This window comes from Engystomops pustulosus, chromosome 11 (assembly GCF_040894005.1).
Source record: "Engystomops pustulosus chromosome 11, aEngPut4.maternal, whole genome shotgun sequence".
Taxonomy (NCBI): Eukaryota; Metazoa; Chordata; class Amphibia; order Anura; family Leptodactylidae; genus Engystomops; species Engystomops pustulosus.
This window is the reverse complement of record NC_092421.1, coordinates 5,352,921-5,368,847: the sequence shown is the minus strand read 5'-3', so window position 1 is coordinate 5,368,847 and position 15,927 is coordinate 5,352,921. Positions and strand designations below refer to the sequence as shown.

Sequence of the window (15,927 nt, the reverse complement as noted above, 5' to 3'; positions counted from 1 at the left end):
GGTGCACACATGGGAGACATAGTCACACGTCAAGGATGCTGTTATGGGTTTTAAGAGTAACATGTCAACAACATGTCAACAAAATCAACGGTTTTGTGGGTTAAATGTATAACACACCCTAAATAACCTTTGGCTATTCAACCATTACCTATGGTTGTACTCTTTTTTTTTTTTTACTCCCCTCAATAAACAATTTTTTTTGGCACGGTGTGGAATGGAAACTATAAAGCTATCCTCACCAAATTTCTCCAAGCCTTATTTTTTTTCTGATTTTGAGGACTGCAAAGTATTGCTGCGTGGAGGGGGTGACACAACTCTATATTAATACCCCTCTGTCCTCATTGCACCATCTTCCCCTCCCACATTGTAGCCCTGTTCACAGTCTGTCCTCCATCACGTACTTCTGTTTGTCTCGTGCGTCGCGAGCCTTGACACGGTTCTGGCGGTTAGCCGAGGCTGGGATGGAGTGTACAGATGAGCTTTTTTTGCTAGAGGAGTGTGAAGAGTGCGAGGAGTGTGAGAGGCTGGCACGAGACTGGCTGGCATTGTGGTCAAATTGCATCAGGCAGAAGATGAGGTCCGTGGGCACCAACTCAAATTCATAAGGAGGATTTGTAATAACGTACCTAGGAAAAAATAGGTAGAGTAACTTCTCAGTCTCACATGGTGATAATATTCACATTCATCGAGAACATGGCACACAAGGTGCCCTGGAATGGCATTGTGATATCTACTGTTTACTTAGATTATTAGACTGTAGACTAAGGATAAGGACATGGGTCATGTCTGCTGCACAATATCTGTTATGGATAGAGAAGACCCACCAGTGGTTCCAGCTACAAACATCTTTTAGCTACAATTTCCCTGTGTCTGGCTTGGCCTCTGCACCTGAATCAGTAGTAAAAAATAATTGAAGAGATAATGGAAAGATCTGGAGGAAAAAGTGAGCAAACAGAAAAATGTCACGTCTGGTCTCTCCTGCAGTAAGCGATATCCCATTCACCCACTAAAGCAGGGGTTCCCAAACAGTGACCCCCCCATGAGGCCATTTATCGAGCCCCTAGTCCCCCACTGGTGAATGAGAGAAGCTTACTCCCTCCTCCATTATAGGTCCTGATATGTCCGCTTGGTGGAATGCACAATGCCGATGGTCTGCAAGGATAGTGGTCGGCCGCCAGCTGGCACCAGGAATCTTTGTGGTGACAGCAGCTCAGAGCACTAGAGCCGCACACAAAGTCTCCCAGTTTGATAGTAACGTTGTGCACCCTCCACCCACACTCCGGGGAGGCTTGGGGAGACAGCATTCAATTCTCCCACCCACCAGGGCACCAAGGCTCCTGCATCCATCCATATACCCACTGGGAATCTGAGCTATAGCTGGCACAAGTGAGTCCCCAACCCAGACTGGAAACAAGAGTTATGAAATGGTGGACCAGCTGGGGGGCAGGGGGCAGTGCTAGGCCATCTACACATGTGTTCTTGGCCTTGGGTCACTACAAGTGTCATTGGTATGGCTGGAGCAGACTGGCACCAGATGACATGTACCTGCCACTCGGTACCAGGGGGAGCATTATGGGCATAAACATTTTATGACAAAAAATCATCAGAATTTACTTATTTGTCTAAAGTGGCACAGCGTGACATTGGACGCCTCTCAAGAATATGATTTGGGTTCATAATGATTCACCAGTCACTGTACCACATCCGGCATCTGGGTGAGTATTGTATTTTTTTATGGTCCGGCCCTCTGAGGGCCCCCCGTGTAAAAAGTTAGGTGACCCCTGCACTAAAGTAATCTATCTAATCATGATGGGATGATGGAAGAAGTCACATGAAACTCAAATGGCACAGGGTCAATTCAAAGAGGCCGACAGAAGCTGCTGACCACCTTGAGGGCATAGCGCCGGTCTGTAGACCGGTATCACACACATCTCTCATTTGCACACTGGCAGCTCACTTACCTTTTGGTACACTGGCTAGGTGTGCTTAGGTGGGCATCACGTAGTCGATATATGCCAAAGCAAAGCATATTGTATGTTTTTAATGCTTTGCAATACAAATCTCCATAACATCCCCCATCCTACAAAAAAATTCAAGCACAGAAAGGTCAGACGTCAACCACATGTGACTTTAATACAACTGCTCCCATGCAAGTCTGCAGTTGCTGTTGAGTACATGCCGACAGGGCTCCGAATAACTATTAAACAGAAAATGTTTCTTATCAAAAATTTCTTTTAGTTTCAAGATGTTTCAAGTCAAGATGTACTGGAACACAACTGAAATTTAAAAACTATATTGAACTCTTTCCATACCCCAAGGTCAGCAAATGGCCCATCATACAGAGCCAGCTGGGCTACTCGGCAGCGGTCTCTGTTAGCTAGAGTCTGCGGGGTACTGTACCCTCCACGTAACGCATTCTCTTCGGCTATTAGGGCTTCTAACTCTGGTGTTGCTCCTCCTGTCACCAGTGTTCGGATCAGAGTTAAAATGTTATCATTGAAGTATGTCTGGCAAAATACAAAAATTAAAAGACAGATCAGCAGTCATATCATATGTGATCAAAATTCAAAATTCTATGAAGACTTTCCATCTGCTGTGGATCCAGCTACATGCTTAGCCTTTACCTCTACTACTGCTCTATATCACTTCTACTACCGCTAGGACAGATTTAAAGGCGAGCAGAAGGGGAATTTTTTTTAAGGTAAAGAGCAGGGCCAGTCCTGCAGCCCCCCAGCTCTAGCAGCCCGAGGGCTGAGCAATCTGGTGCATGGTAAGTAGACACTTAAACTTAATCTGTGACTCTGCAAAATATGTGCTCAGAGTGTATCCCAGATGAGATTTTGGACTTCCACCCAGTGTCGGACTGGGTTTCCTTAGGCCCACCAGAGAAAATTAATTTGGGGGCCCACTCTTCATTATTCCCCAGGAAATATACTCTAGCAGCCTCCAAATTTTGGTGTTTTCTGATGGACCTCTGGGGTTCAGTATTGGGTTGAGCCAGGGCCCACCGGAGGATCCTCTGCTACTCTGGTGGGCCAGTCCGACACTGCTTCAACCATACCCCACCTTTACGAAAATGGTAGAAACAAGGGGTTCAGAACACATATGGTACCTGTGTAGTAATAACTTATACTGGTGTTCATTATAGAAGGTTTAACTGGCTTATTCCAAACCCCACTTCATGTACTGAGTGGCAACTCCCTTCCTTAGTCCTTCCATGTCCTCCGATCTCTGTACATAGAAATGTCTGTAATGTCGGCCCCAGCTATAACATCTTTTCCTACCTCTGTGATTCTGAGCTTTTACTCTACTCAATGACCGGGTCCAGCAAGAATTTCCATGTAATAGTTAATAATGGCATGAAGACAAGTAATTGTGGGATAGCGGGGGTAGTGAAAGCATGAATGCCTTCTCAGACATGACACGCATTGGTTTGGGAGGCTGCTTTTTGTGTTGCAAATGTCACAGCTCATTATCCCTCAGTGGACTCAGGTCTTGGGTGCTGTTAAACTCTCTTTTAGCTGCTCTGACAGCAACATGTATCAATTAAACATTCAACTAAATGGTAGACAGCCGGGTGTCCTTTTAAAAAACTCTAGGGTATATGGGAAGCTTACGAATTGCTGCCCGCGCTGACAACCTGACAGCGACTGCACGGCCGAGCCCACAATGGACGTGTTAAATATTAATGTTGTGTCATGATGATGACTCCATCATTAGAATCGTCTCTCTGATCCATTGAAAGTGCACAAGCACACGTTGTCAAGCAGAAGACTTGGGTTTAAGGTCGTAGTCTAAAATAGGCATCCGGCTACATTAGGTCAGAACCCTAATTTATTTATTTCATGAGTAGTCAATGATGCCATCAATGTCTGTCCACAATCTGATCAGCTCCGAAAACTCTACAATACGTTGCATGCAGGATGTGTGTTTCAGATGGAGAGGAGCCGAGTAGATTGTAGACAGTGTCCCATCTTCTGGGGTAAATGCACTGATAAATCTCCCCCTTAACAGGTTACACATTTACAACTCAGATTACAAGTTTTAAGCAAGGAGTTTTTTTAGAGTACCTTGTGCTTCGTGTTTAGTCCTCCGGCTATAACTTCCTCGACCCTCTGACCACCAGAAACCACCAACTTCTCTTTCAACTACATAGACCCTGTACTCCAGTAGCCTGAGAGACTAGGCCCTTCAATGTAAGCGGTGCTGGGAGTATCTAAGACCTCTGAAGCATAGTCTAGCCTGGGAGGCAACAGCTGAATACAAAGAATACCGGAATCTTGGTGGATCCATGGAAAAAGTTCAAAACTGTAACAACAGCAGTACCCAGACCTGCCCGGATCAGCTGCTATCCACATTAAGACCTATTTCTCAACAACGATCCAGATCTGTGTATAGAGGTGAAAGGCTGAAAACCACAGAGGTCCTTGGATAACACCTAATGGTGACCAAAAGTCAAACTGGTTGGACCAAAGAGAAGAGCTTTGCCTAGACATTTATGAAGAACCATGGGGAAGCTAGTTTTTGAGCACCATCCAAAAATTCTTGTTTCACTTACGATTCAATCAAATGACACCATGTATGACACGATGATATTAACCCAACATTTTAGCCACCGGATATAAAATACAGAAGAACATTGCCAGGGCTGGGCGAGTAAAGGTCTCTCTTCTCAGTACCTCTGGATTACTTCTATAGTAACGAGGTGATGTGAAGAGTTTTCCCTCTTCCACTGACACATGGAGCAATTAAATACATGTTATCGAATCCTAATAACTAGGGAATGCCCCGTGACCTTGGTGTTTCACCATTGATACAAGTGGGCACTATAACAACATCTCATTCCACCCTTAATGTGTATTATGTGCATAATTCTCAGTAAGAAATATATGAAGTTGCTTCCAGTTCTCAAAACAGCTGACACAGCGGAATCATCATAATGAAAAACGTTTTGCCACCTACCGCACTCATGAGTGAATCCAGGACGCTTACGGCAAAGGCGGTGCCGCAGGCAAAGGGCTGGGTCAGATACAGCTCGGTGTCCGGGTCATCATCATCATCCTGGTCCAGGAACTGAACATTGGAATCATTAACTGCAAGCCATAAAGACTGTGTTATAAGACGTAGTACAGTGGTGCGCAGTCATACTCAACATTGATCCTGTACAATTCTCACTGACCCCTGATGACCATAGATGAGCACCGCATTAATCAAAGCTAAAGGCCTTTCCCAATATATCTGGCACTGCTACGAAAATAGTAGCATTGATTGTTTTACCCTTCACTCGCTCCTTACACTCATCTACGGAGCAATCCTATTGATGATAACTGGAGCACAGTTCATTCACGTCTGAGGCGATGGCAAAAATATTCACCCATCAGCCATAACATTAGCTATACCGGCCGAGTACCGTTTACAGTAGGTCCCCCTTGGATCACCAAAATATAACTAAACCTGTGGAGGCTCAGTTGCCTCCTGCCATGTGGCTCCAAGACATAAGCAATAAGTTCTGTCAAGGGGAACATAAAAATTGAATCTGGTGTCTGATCTGCAGACGGTGTCTTAGAAGCAAAGACGCAGCGATGCAAATGACCTCATTGAGTTTACGGCTTTTCGTTTTCTTTGTTTCTTGGGACTTTTTGCTTACAGATAATTTAGAAAATGAAGAATGTTAAACCAGGGACATTACTCATAGACCTACGCACTTATATTTGTTATATCCATGGCCTCCTTCTCTCTAAAATCAAACTTTTAAAGTCCTACACTTTACGCTGTGGGCAGAGGGAGGGGGAGATGCTGAGGGAGCAGGGGGGAGACAATGTAACAGCCTGTGAATCTGCAGCACTGCAGGGATCTGGGAACCGACCCAGTAGCCCTTCAGGCTCATTAGCATAACTGTGAGAGTTGATTTTAGAAGTAAGGGGGCCATGGATAACAAATATAAGAAGATTATCAAAGTCACAGAGCCTGGACCTATGAGTAATGTCCCTGGTTTCTCATGCTTTATTTTTATGGTAGATTTCCTTTAAAAGAAATCTACCACCACAGATCTACCTATTAAGGTAGATTGGGTGGTAGGTGCCTCTATTGGACGTGAGGATAGACCTTTTAAGGGCTAATCCTCACGTCCCCGCAATCTTTTTATAACTTTTATTTGCCTAATATTCACATTTTCTAAAGAGGCTACTGGGGCGTGGAGTAGCTGGAGCTGAGGTTACACGGCAAAGGTACTCCACACCCCAGTAGCCACTATGATCCTCGTACCAGATATCTTTGGCGCACAGCTATGAGGAGCTGTGCACCCTCGACCGTAAAGCCAGCATTTTGCTGCGTCTGCGTGGTCACTGCACCGAAGTCGGCGGTTCTGCGCATGCACAGAACTCTGGCTTTGTGGTGAGGGTGCACAGCTTCTCATAGCTGCACGCTGAATATATCTGGTAGGAGGATCAAAGAGGCTACTGGGGCGTGGAGTAGCCGCACCATGTAGCCTCAGCTCCGCCTACTCCACGCCCCAGTAGCCTCTTTAGAAAATTAGCATATATGGGAAATATAACTTATAATAAGATTGCGGGGAAGTGAGGATTAGAAAGGTCTATCCTCATGTCCTATAGATGCACCTTTATAGGTAGATCCGTGGTGGTAGGTTCCCATTAATTTTCCTGCTGCCACAATGACAACTTTAAGAACTGATTGCGTACCATATAGCACCCAACATATAGGGAATCTTATACACTTTGCCAGGTTTGAATGTCACGGCTGATGCATGGAATAGGGGAACATAAGAGCATAAACATCCATAAATAAAGTAAAGTGAAATGTGTTGCAGATGGTGAATTCATCCTGCGCCGCTTCTCTTTGTCTCTTTCTGGTGTCTCCGAACCTTCCACTGCCCCTAAGAAAAGCCGACTATCCGCTCTTCAATAACCCCAGAGCTTGATCACTCTAGAGAAGTCAGAAATGAGAAACAAACACTAGGAAAAGAGCTGCCGGGCAGAAGGAATCTTGGGTTTTTCGCCTTTTGAATCATGTCTCCCTTGTCTGAACAGCCAATCATACTGACAGACAAGCCGGAGCTGCGGGCAGCAAAGTATCAGCTCTGTTATAAGAAAAGATTCCCTATCAGAGGTTATTGTGATCAAAGCCAAAGTGATGCTGGCGTGAGAACCACGAACAGAAAATCGTTACACAAGATGCAAACCAGTTCATTTACAGACTAGAGCCACACACACACGAGAACAGAAAGAGCCAGGACCAAAGCACGAGGATGCTGGAGAGGCGGCCGAATGGAAACCAAAAGGTAAAAAAAAAAAAATAGGATATGAAAATAAACAACTGAAACATCACAAAAACAATAAATATAAAGTAATTAATATGCAGATCAGGGGTGCAACCAGACCAATAATGCTTTTAGATGTTTCTTCTTAGGTGCTAGATGCAATCATATGAACTCCCCCACAAATATGGCTCTTTCAGGTCATAAGCTCATTCGTTCTGACCCCCACTTGCATGCTGAGTTAGCTGGGCATGCTTGTGTTTAAAGGGCTTGTCCACTTTCAGCAAATACTTAATATTGTTTGTTTATGGAAAAGTTATACAATTTTTCAATATACTTTCTGTATCAATTCCTCACCGTTTTCTAGATCTCTGCTTGCTGTCCTGCTATAGAAAGCTTCTCTGTTTATTTCCAGGGGATATAATGGGACACATTTACTTACCCAGTCCTGTGGCGATCCTGCGGTGCGCTGTCCGACGTGGATTCAGGTCTGCCGGGATTCACTAAGCTTGGGCGCCCAAGTTCCTGTATGCGTCGCTTCCGCCGGAGTTCACCTGCTTCTTCCTGGTGCATGTAAGTGCTGATCTTGCGACACAAATCCTTTTTTAAATCCCGCACTTTATCCGAATCCGTCGGGTTGTCCGATGGCCACGCCCCCCGATTTCTGTCACGTGTAAGCCGGCGCCGATGTGCCAAAATCTGATCACATGCGGCAAAAACCCGGGGAATTGTGCGCAAAACCTGACAAAAATATGTCCGGGAAACCTGACAAAATATGTCTGACGGACATTTAGTAAATGAGCCCCAATCTGATCATGTGATGTGATGTACGCACAGGTGCATGAGCCGTTATTATCACAAATAGTAATAGGAGCTGTGTGATACCAAAGGCTTGTGCACCTGTGTGACATCACATCTATGGACAGATTTCTATTCACTGGATGCAAACAGAGCAGCTTTCTATAGAATGACAGCAAGCAGAGATCTAGAAAACCATGAGGAATTGATACAGAAAGTATATTGGAAAATTGTATAACTTTTCATTACACAAACAGTGTCAAATATTTGCTGAAAGTGGACGACCCCTTTAACAGGGGGTAAGTGGCGGCCAAACACTGTTGTTGACAGATTATCTCCCTAAGAACTAAAGCATCGGCCTGTGAAAATCCTTTTGCCATTGATAGAAAATTTGGAAACCCCTAGACCCAATAATTATTTGCTCAGACCCAATGAAAATGGCCAATATGGCTGCCATTCATCTAATGGGTATAACCAGCTCATGAGGGTCTTGTGAAAGTTACGTATGATAATATAAAGACCCACGGCTGCAGTGTAGGGAGAGGCAATGCAGAAGGGGCCATTACTTTTTAGTAATGCTGTAAAATACTAAAATTACTTTTCTTCTTTGGGATTTTTAGGGTAAAATGCACATTGATACAGAGAAAAGTAGCTTCCTTATTTAGTCTGGACATTTGCATTATGAGATCCCACATAAATTCAAAATGTTGGGCAAAGGTATAGGAAAGACTTGAGGTCACGAGGTGAGTTGAGCCTCCCGCCTCAGGCAGCACAAGGTGGGGTACAACATCAGGACCTGTGTCTCTTCCCCCTAATGGTTGTCAGACACTGCATGGAGAACCTACCTACCAAAATAACAACCCAAAATAGTTCTACAGTTCGACCTCACGCAGTAGAGGGTTTCGGTTCACCCCTCGCAAGAGGTGTACAGAGGGAGTTCAAATGACTCTAGCCACTAATATGTCAAATGTTTAAAGGAAATCTCCCACCAGAATCAAGGATTTGTAAAGCAAATACACTTACCTCTGGCAAGATCAGCTTGGGTTATAAAAATATGCAAATGAGGGGCTCCGGGCTGTTAATTGAGCCAGAAGCCCCTCAGGCTCATTTGCATGATTTTTTTTTTTTAATCAGGTAACTTTTATTAAAGCAAATAAATGTTACAGCAGTAAAACTCAGCAATCATAATCTCAACTGTACAATTATACAATCAGTTTGGAATCATAGAATTATTCCCCCACCCAAGGTCTGGCTGTTTCGTGCACTTCAGAAAGTGCCCCTTATCCTGGTGCCCGAATAGTTATCCTCCTCAACACCCAACACCTCACAATTCTGGCCATCCTTCAGGGCGCACCCTCTGCCATCTCCGTATCAGATCTTCTGCCCCTATTCCTGGACACTCCAGCCATTTATCCCATTACTTCCCAAATTTCTTCACCCCCAACTCCATCTTAATAGAATTATTTTGTGATCTTTTGACTTCCGACATTCTCGGTGGGTCAGCGTCCAACCAGTGCCTTGCAATCCACATACCCCAATACCCAAACTTTAGGATCTTGCTGAATCTGGACTCCAAACACCTCCTGTACCAAACGCTGAGTTTTGTTCCACAGCCCCCTTAAAGGGGTTATCCGGGTATAAAAAGTTACTTATGGCCGGGCTGGGGCGGGCTATTCAAAAATAATAAACGTGTACTTACCTCCTCCAGCACCGCCGATGTCCCGTGCCGCGGTCCGTTTCATCCGTGCCTGTTTGTTTACAGGGGCACAGAAGCCGTGCACAGGGAGCTTCCGGTCCGCGATGTGGCCGGCTCCTCCCATCTTTCCCTATCTCTCAGCGTTGTAAGCACTGGCAGATGGTGTCGGATGGGAGCTTCCATCCCTGTGCGCCCCTGTATACAAACCGACGCACAGATGAGACGGACCGGGGCGCAGGACATCAGCAGCGCTGGACGAGGTAAGTACAAATTTATTATTTTAAATAGCCCTCCCCATAAGTAAATTTTTATACTCAGGCAACCCCTTTTACTCTGGGCACGTCCAGAACATATGTATGTATTGGCCCCTTCAGCTAGGCATCGCGGGCAACACGTATCTGCTCTCAACCCCATCTTATGCAGCACCACTGGACATTTGCATGATTGCAAGGGCATAAGGAGCAAATATAAAAGCTGATCTTGCCATAGGGGGCACACACCAGCAGGTAAGTGTGCTTGGTTTACAATCCTTCATCCTGGTAATAGGGTAAAACCAATTAAGAATATAACCTCGGGGCACAGTGCTCCCTTTTTTTTCCCCTAGGTTTTCGCCTGGTTGCGCCTCCCAGTGGGGCAGCCATATAATATCCACAGCCACAACAAGGTAAAGAAAGAAGAGACGCTTCTTCTTACCCAACTCTGTTATTATTGGAATGTGAGTCCCACTGTTTTTTTCCTGACTGAATGAAATCAATGGAAGCAGTTTGCCAGGTTTAGCTGATCGGTGCGAGTGTTAGGAAGGGACAAGGCAGGAAGGGATCCAAGAGAAAAGACAGAGAGAGGGTGAGGTAAGACGGCGGCTCAGTGAGGGAGCAGGGGACAGGGTGCACACACACAGAGTAACGAGAGAGGGCAAACTAATTGCAACGTTGTCTCCTATGCAATCAATGGCAATGACATACAAGCCATATGCCATACAGAAAGATCCGTCTCTGGTCACGCACAATAATTACTTGTATATTCTGAAAGCCTCAACCTAACATGTGGAAATAATTACAGGACGGATGATATCCATGCAATAGGTAAGACCACAAGTAGCAGCTTATGTCTAACCTCCATCTATATCCGATTTATGTTACACTGAATAAATCAGTCGTAAAACGAGCCAAACATTTCATCTCACCCTACAAAGACATGTCATTATATATATAGATGTCACATTATATACAGATATGAATATAGGTGGCCTGTCCTTATATTAGGCCATCAATACCTGTTATGGGGCCGTGGTCGTGGTTTCTGGCCACTACAGAGAGTGCAGAACCTTCTGCTTTTGGATCTGTGCTCTCTGATGAAGTGAGGGTGAATCAGACATTAATCCTGAGGATAGTTCAGTGTCAATTCCTGGAAACCCCCTTTAATAAAGGTATACAGGTGGTCCCCTACTTAAAGGAAATGTACTGCCAGGATGAAAGATTGTAAACAAAGTACACTGAAATACTGGTGAGTGCCCCCACTGGCAGGTTCTGCTCTTCTTTTAGCTTCTTAGGACCTTGTTTTTGCAATAAAAAGGTTTTGAGAGTTATGCTAATGAGCCTCAGGGGCTCCAGACTCTATAGATGTCAATGGAGCTTGCATAACTTTTTCTTAAAAACAAAGGCATACGAAGCTACAAGAAGAGCAACTTCTGCCAGAGGGGGCTCACACCAGTATGCTTGGTTTACAATCTTTTATCCTGGTGGTAGATTTCCTTTAAGGACACCCGACTTACAGACGACCCCTAGTTACAAACAGACCTCTGGATGTTGGTAATTTACTGTCATTTAGTCCCAAGCTACAATGACCGGCTGTAAGAGTTATGAAAAGTGCCTGAAATTATGATTTATTGTTAATCCTGGTTCTTATGACAACCCAAAAATTTTAAAATCCAATTGTCACAGAGACCAAAACAATTTTTGCCTGGAGCTACTACTCTAAAATATACAGTTCTGACTTACATACAAATTCAACTTAAGAACAAACCTACAGAACCACTCTTGTATGTAACTAGGGGACTGCCTGTACTTCTTATTCCTGCAAACACTACTCATTAGAACTATGTACTAGAAAGTGATTCACTTGTTCTCCTGATTCAGTTACTTCTGTTCGGCAATAATATAAAACAGAGAAGTTTACCGAGCTCAGTAATGATGGGAATGTTGGCCCCCGTGGTAATGGACGGCTGCCTTGCTAGACCATGTACTGGACTGTTGTCAGGGGAAGTCCGATCCATCCCTGGTGGGGTAAATCCTGAAAGAGTAAAGGAGCAGATTATAGCTGGTCCAGTTACAGCACATAGGAAACATTGTATCCATAGTACACACATTGTATCCATAGTACATACATTGCATCCATAGTACATACATCGTATCCATAGGACATACATTGCATCCATAGTACATACATCGTATCCATAGGACATACATTGCATCCATAGTACATACATTGTATCCATAGGACATACATTGTATCCATAGTACATACATTGTATCCATAGTACATACAGCGTATCCATGGTACATACATTGCATCCATAGTACATACATCGTATCCATAGTACATACATTGTATCCATAGTACATACATCGTATCCATGGTGCATACATTGTATCCATAGTACACACATTGTATCCATGGTACATACATTGTATCCATAGTACATACATTGCATCCATAGTACATACATCGTATCCATGGTACATACATTGCATCCATAGTACATACATCGTATCCATGGTGCATACATTGTATCCATAGTACATATATCGTATCCATAGGACATACATTGTATCCATAGGACATACATTGTATCCATAGGACATACATCGTATCCATGGTACATACATTGTATCCATAGGACATACATTGTATCCATAGGACATACATCGTATCCATAGGACATACATTGTATCCATAGGACATACATCGTATCCATGGTACATACATTGTATCCATAGTACATACATCGTATCCATGGTGCATACATCGTATCCATAGTACATACATTGTATCCATAGTACATACATTGTATCCATAGTACACACATCGTATCCATAGTACACACATTGTATCCATAGTACATACATCGTATCCATGGTACATACATTGTATCCATAGTACACACATTGTATCCATAGGACATACAATGTATCCATAGTACATACATCGTATCCATGGTACATACATCGTATCCATAGTACATACATTGTATCCATGGTACATACATCGTATCCATGGTACATACATCGTATCCATAGTACATACATTGTATCCATGGTACATACATCGTATCCATAGTACACACATTGTATCCATAGTACATACATCGTATCCATGGTACATACATTGTATCCATAGTACATACATCGTATCCATAGTACACACATTGGGGGACATTTACTATGGCGTTTCCGCCAGTTTTGTGGCGCTCTCACCACATGTTCTGCTCTCAGACATATTTATTAGCTGTCGGGGACAGAAAAAATGACTTTTTCCGTCTGCTCCGACTGTTCTCCGAAAAGGGGCGTGGCTTTGGCGGAGTGGAAACTCAGACACAATGGGGGACATTTACTATGGTGTTTCCGCCAGTTTTGTGGCGCTCTCACCACATGTTCTGCTCTCAGACCTATTTATTAGCTGTCGGGGACAGAAAAAATGACTTTTTCCGTCTGCTCCGACTCTTCTCCGAAAAGGGGCGTGGCTTTGGCGGAGTGGAAACTCAGACACAATTAATATGTGTCACAGCCATTTTTGGGCGCTGTAAACTGGCGGAAAGTAGACCAAAAGAAAACTGGTCTAGCAGGGACTGTTGGACACATTTCTGGTGCTCGGGACAGATTTTGGTCCAAGGGACAGAAAATGGTCTCGGCGCCAGAAATGTCTCTGCACAGCTCTACGATATTAAATGTGTATCTTCTTACCGAGAGCAGGTCGGTAACAAAGCCAATGCAGACACCGACACTGTAAGTAAATGTCCCCCATTGTATCCATAGTACATACATCGTATCCATGGTACATACATTGTATCCATAGTACATACATCGTATCCATGGTACATACATCGTATCCATAGTACATACATTGTATCCATGGTACATACATCGTATCCATGGTACATACATCGTATCCATAGTACATACATTGTATCCATAGTACATACATCGTATCCATGGTACATATATTGTATCCATAGTACACACATTGTATACATAGGACATACAATGTATCCATAGTACATACATCGTATCCATGGTACATACATCGTATCCATAGTACATACATTGTATCCATGGTACATACATTATATGTAACACACATGTCAGGATTTCTTTGTCCTGTGGTGGAGGTGAAAGACAACTGGGCATTTGCTGTGAAGATCCCGGACTGATGATACTTGTAGCTGAGATGTAATTCCCTGAGGACAAAACTTATTGCCTTTATCTCCATCCACAGGAACAGCAGCCGAACACTGTAGGGTCCATGTGTCAGACCCCACCGAAAGGATAGGTATGAAAAAAGCATAAAAGGCCAGAAGACTACTACTAGACGTGGGGTCATCTTATGTCTACGAGAGGCTTGTACCAGATGACAAGGAAACTCTACTTTCTTTGCTTGGGAACAGCACCTACCTCTGAGTGTTACTGAAGGAGCCTGGACTCCAAAGTTCTAGCATTGGCAAATATTACTTCTACTTATCCCTTTATTCAAATAAGAGGTCAAAAAATTGGATGGTCAAGAAAACTTATACGGGACGTCTGACACTCAATCTGGAAAAGTGTTAGAGAAGCTGTGCTATGAGATATATGGGATATCCAAAGTACCATCCTGATACCTAGGAGAAGCAGGTGAGATTCTAGAGAGGCCTTATCTAAATATTTCCTTTATTTATATGGCGCCTACAGATGCTGCAGCGCTGCACAGAGCTTGTCACATCAGTCCCTGTCCCCCATGGGGCTCACAATCTAATCACCTACCAGTATGTTTTGGAGTGTGGGAGGAAACTGGAGGACCCGGAGGAAACCCACGCAAACACAGAGAGAACATACAAACTTTTTGCAGATATTGGCCTGGATGGGACTTGAATCCAGGACCCCAGCACTGCAAGGCTGTAGTGCTAACCACTGAGTCTGTGTCTTTCATAGAAGGTGCTTACAGCATCTCGTTGTATTGTGTCGGCTGTGTGACCGCAGCCTGAATCACTGTGTGTCTGTGTATGGTAGTCAGGACTCAATGGTGGAGATTCTTTATGCCTTCTCTGCCACTTTTGTGATGGAGAAGGCACATGAATTTCCCCCTCCCCGACTGTTTTCGACTTTCTCCAACCCACATGTCACCACTGGCATGTCGGGGCAGAGGGCGGGTGGGTGTTGAGCAGAGGGCGGGTGGGTGGTGAGCAGAGGGGCAGAGGGCGGGTGGGTGGTGAGCAGAGGGCGGGTGGGTGGTGAGCAGAGGGTGGGTGGGTGTTGAGCAGAGGGCGGGTGGGTGGTGAGCAGAGGGCGGGTGGGTGGTGAGCAGAGGGCGGGTGGGTAGTGGGCAGAGGGCGGGTGTCTGGTGAGCAGAGGGGCAGAGGGCGGGTGGGTGGTGAGCAGAGGGCGGGTGGGTAGTGGGCAGAGGGCGGGTGTCTGGTGAGCAGAGGGCGGGTGGGTGGTGAGCAGAGGGCGGGTGGGTAGTGGGCAGAGGGCGGGTGGGTGTTGAGCAGAGGGCGGGTGGGTGGTGAGCAGAGGGGCAGAGGGCGGGTGGGTGGTGGGCAGAGGGCGGGTGGGTGGTGAGCAGAGGGCGGGTGTCTGGTGAGCAGAGGGCGGGTGGGTGGTGAGCAGAGGGGCAGAGGGCGGGTGTCTGGTGAGCAGAGGGGCAGAGGGCGGGTGGGTGGTGAGCACAGGGCGGGTGGGTGGTGAGCAGAGGGGCAGAGGGCGGGTGTCTGGTGAGCAGAGGGGCAGAGGGCGGGTGGGTGGTGAGCAGAGGGGCAGAGGGCGGGTGGGTGGTGAGCAGAGGGCGGGTGGGTGTTGAGCAGAGGGGCAGAGGGCGGGTGTCTGGTGAGCAGAGGGGCAGAGGGCGGGTGGGTGGTGAGCAGAGGGGCAGAGGGCAGGTGGGTGGTGAGCAGAGGGCGGGTGGGTGTTGAGCA

The 15,927-nt window shown here is 45.3% G+C and overlaps 1 protein-coding gene across 26 annotated transcripts in view; it reads right to left on the bottom strand.

Annotated features, from left to right (window-relative positions):
• KCNMA1 (potassium calcium-activated channel subfamily M alpha 1) overlaps window positions 1-15,927 on the bottom strand; it is a 382,597-nt gene that overhangs the window by 19,230 nt on the left and 347,440 nt on the right. For 13 of the 26 annotated variants that reach the window (XM_072130535.1, XM_072130534.1, XM_072130537.1 and 10 more), the window contains 6 exons: window positions 11,943-12,056; window positions 10,461-10,544; window positions 4,963-5,093; window positions 2,313-2,507; window positions 1,962-2,080; window positions 402-626 (listed from right to left, as the gene is read on the bottom strand). In XM_072130535.1, the coding sequence (XP_071986636.1) occupies window positions 402-626; window positions 1,962-2,080; window positions 2,313-2,507; window positions 4,963-5,093; window positions 10,461-10,544; window positions 11,943-12,056 (868 nt within the window). Of the gene's footprint in view, window positions 1-121; window positions 627-1,961; window positions 2,081-2,312; window positions 2,508-4,962; window positions 5,094-10,460; window positions 10,545-11,942; window positions 12,057-15,927 lie in introns of those variants that run through there. The other 13 variants (XM_072130540.1, XM_072130554.1, XM_072130557.1 and 10 more) reach the window with 2 other exon arrangements.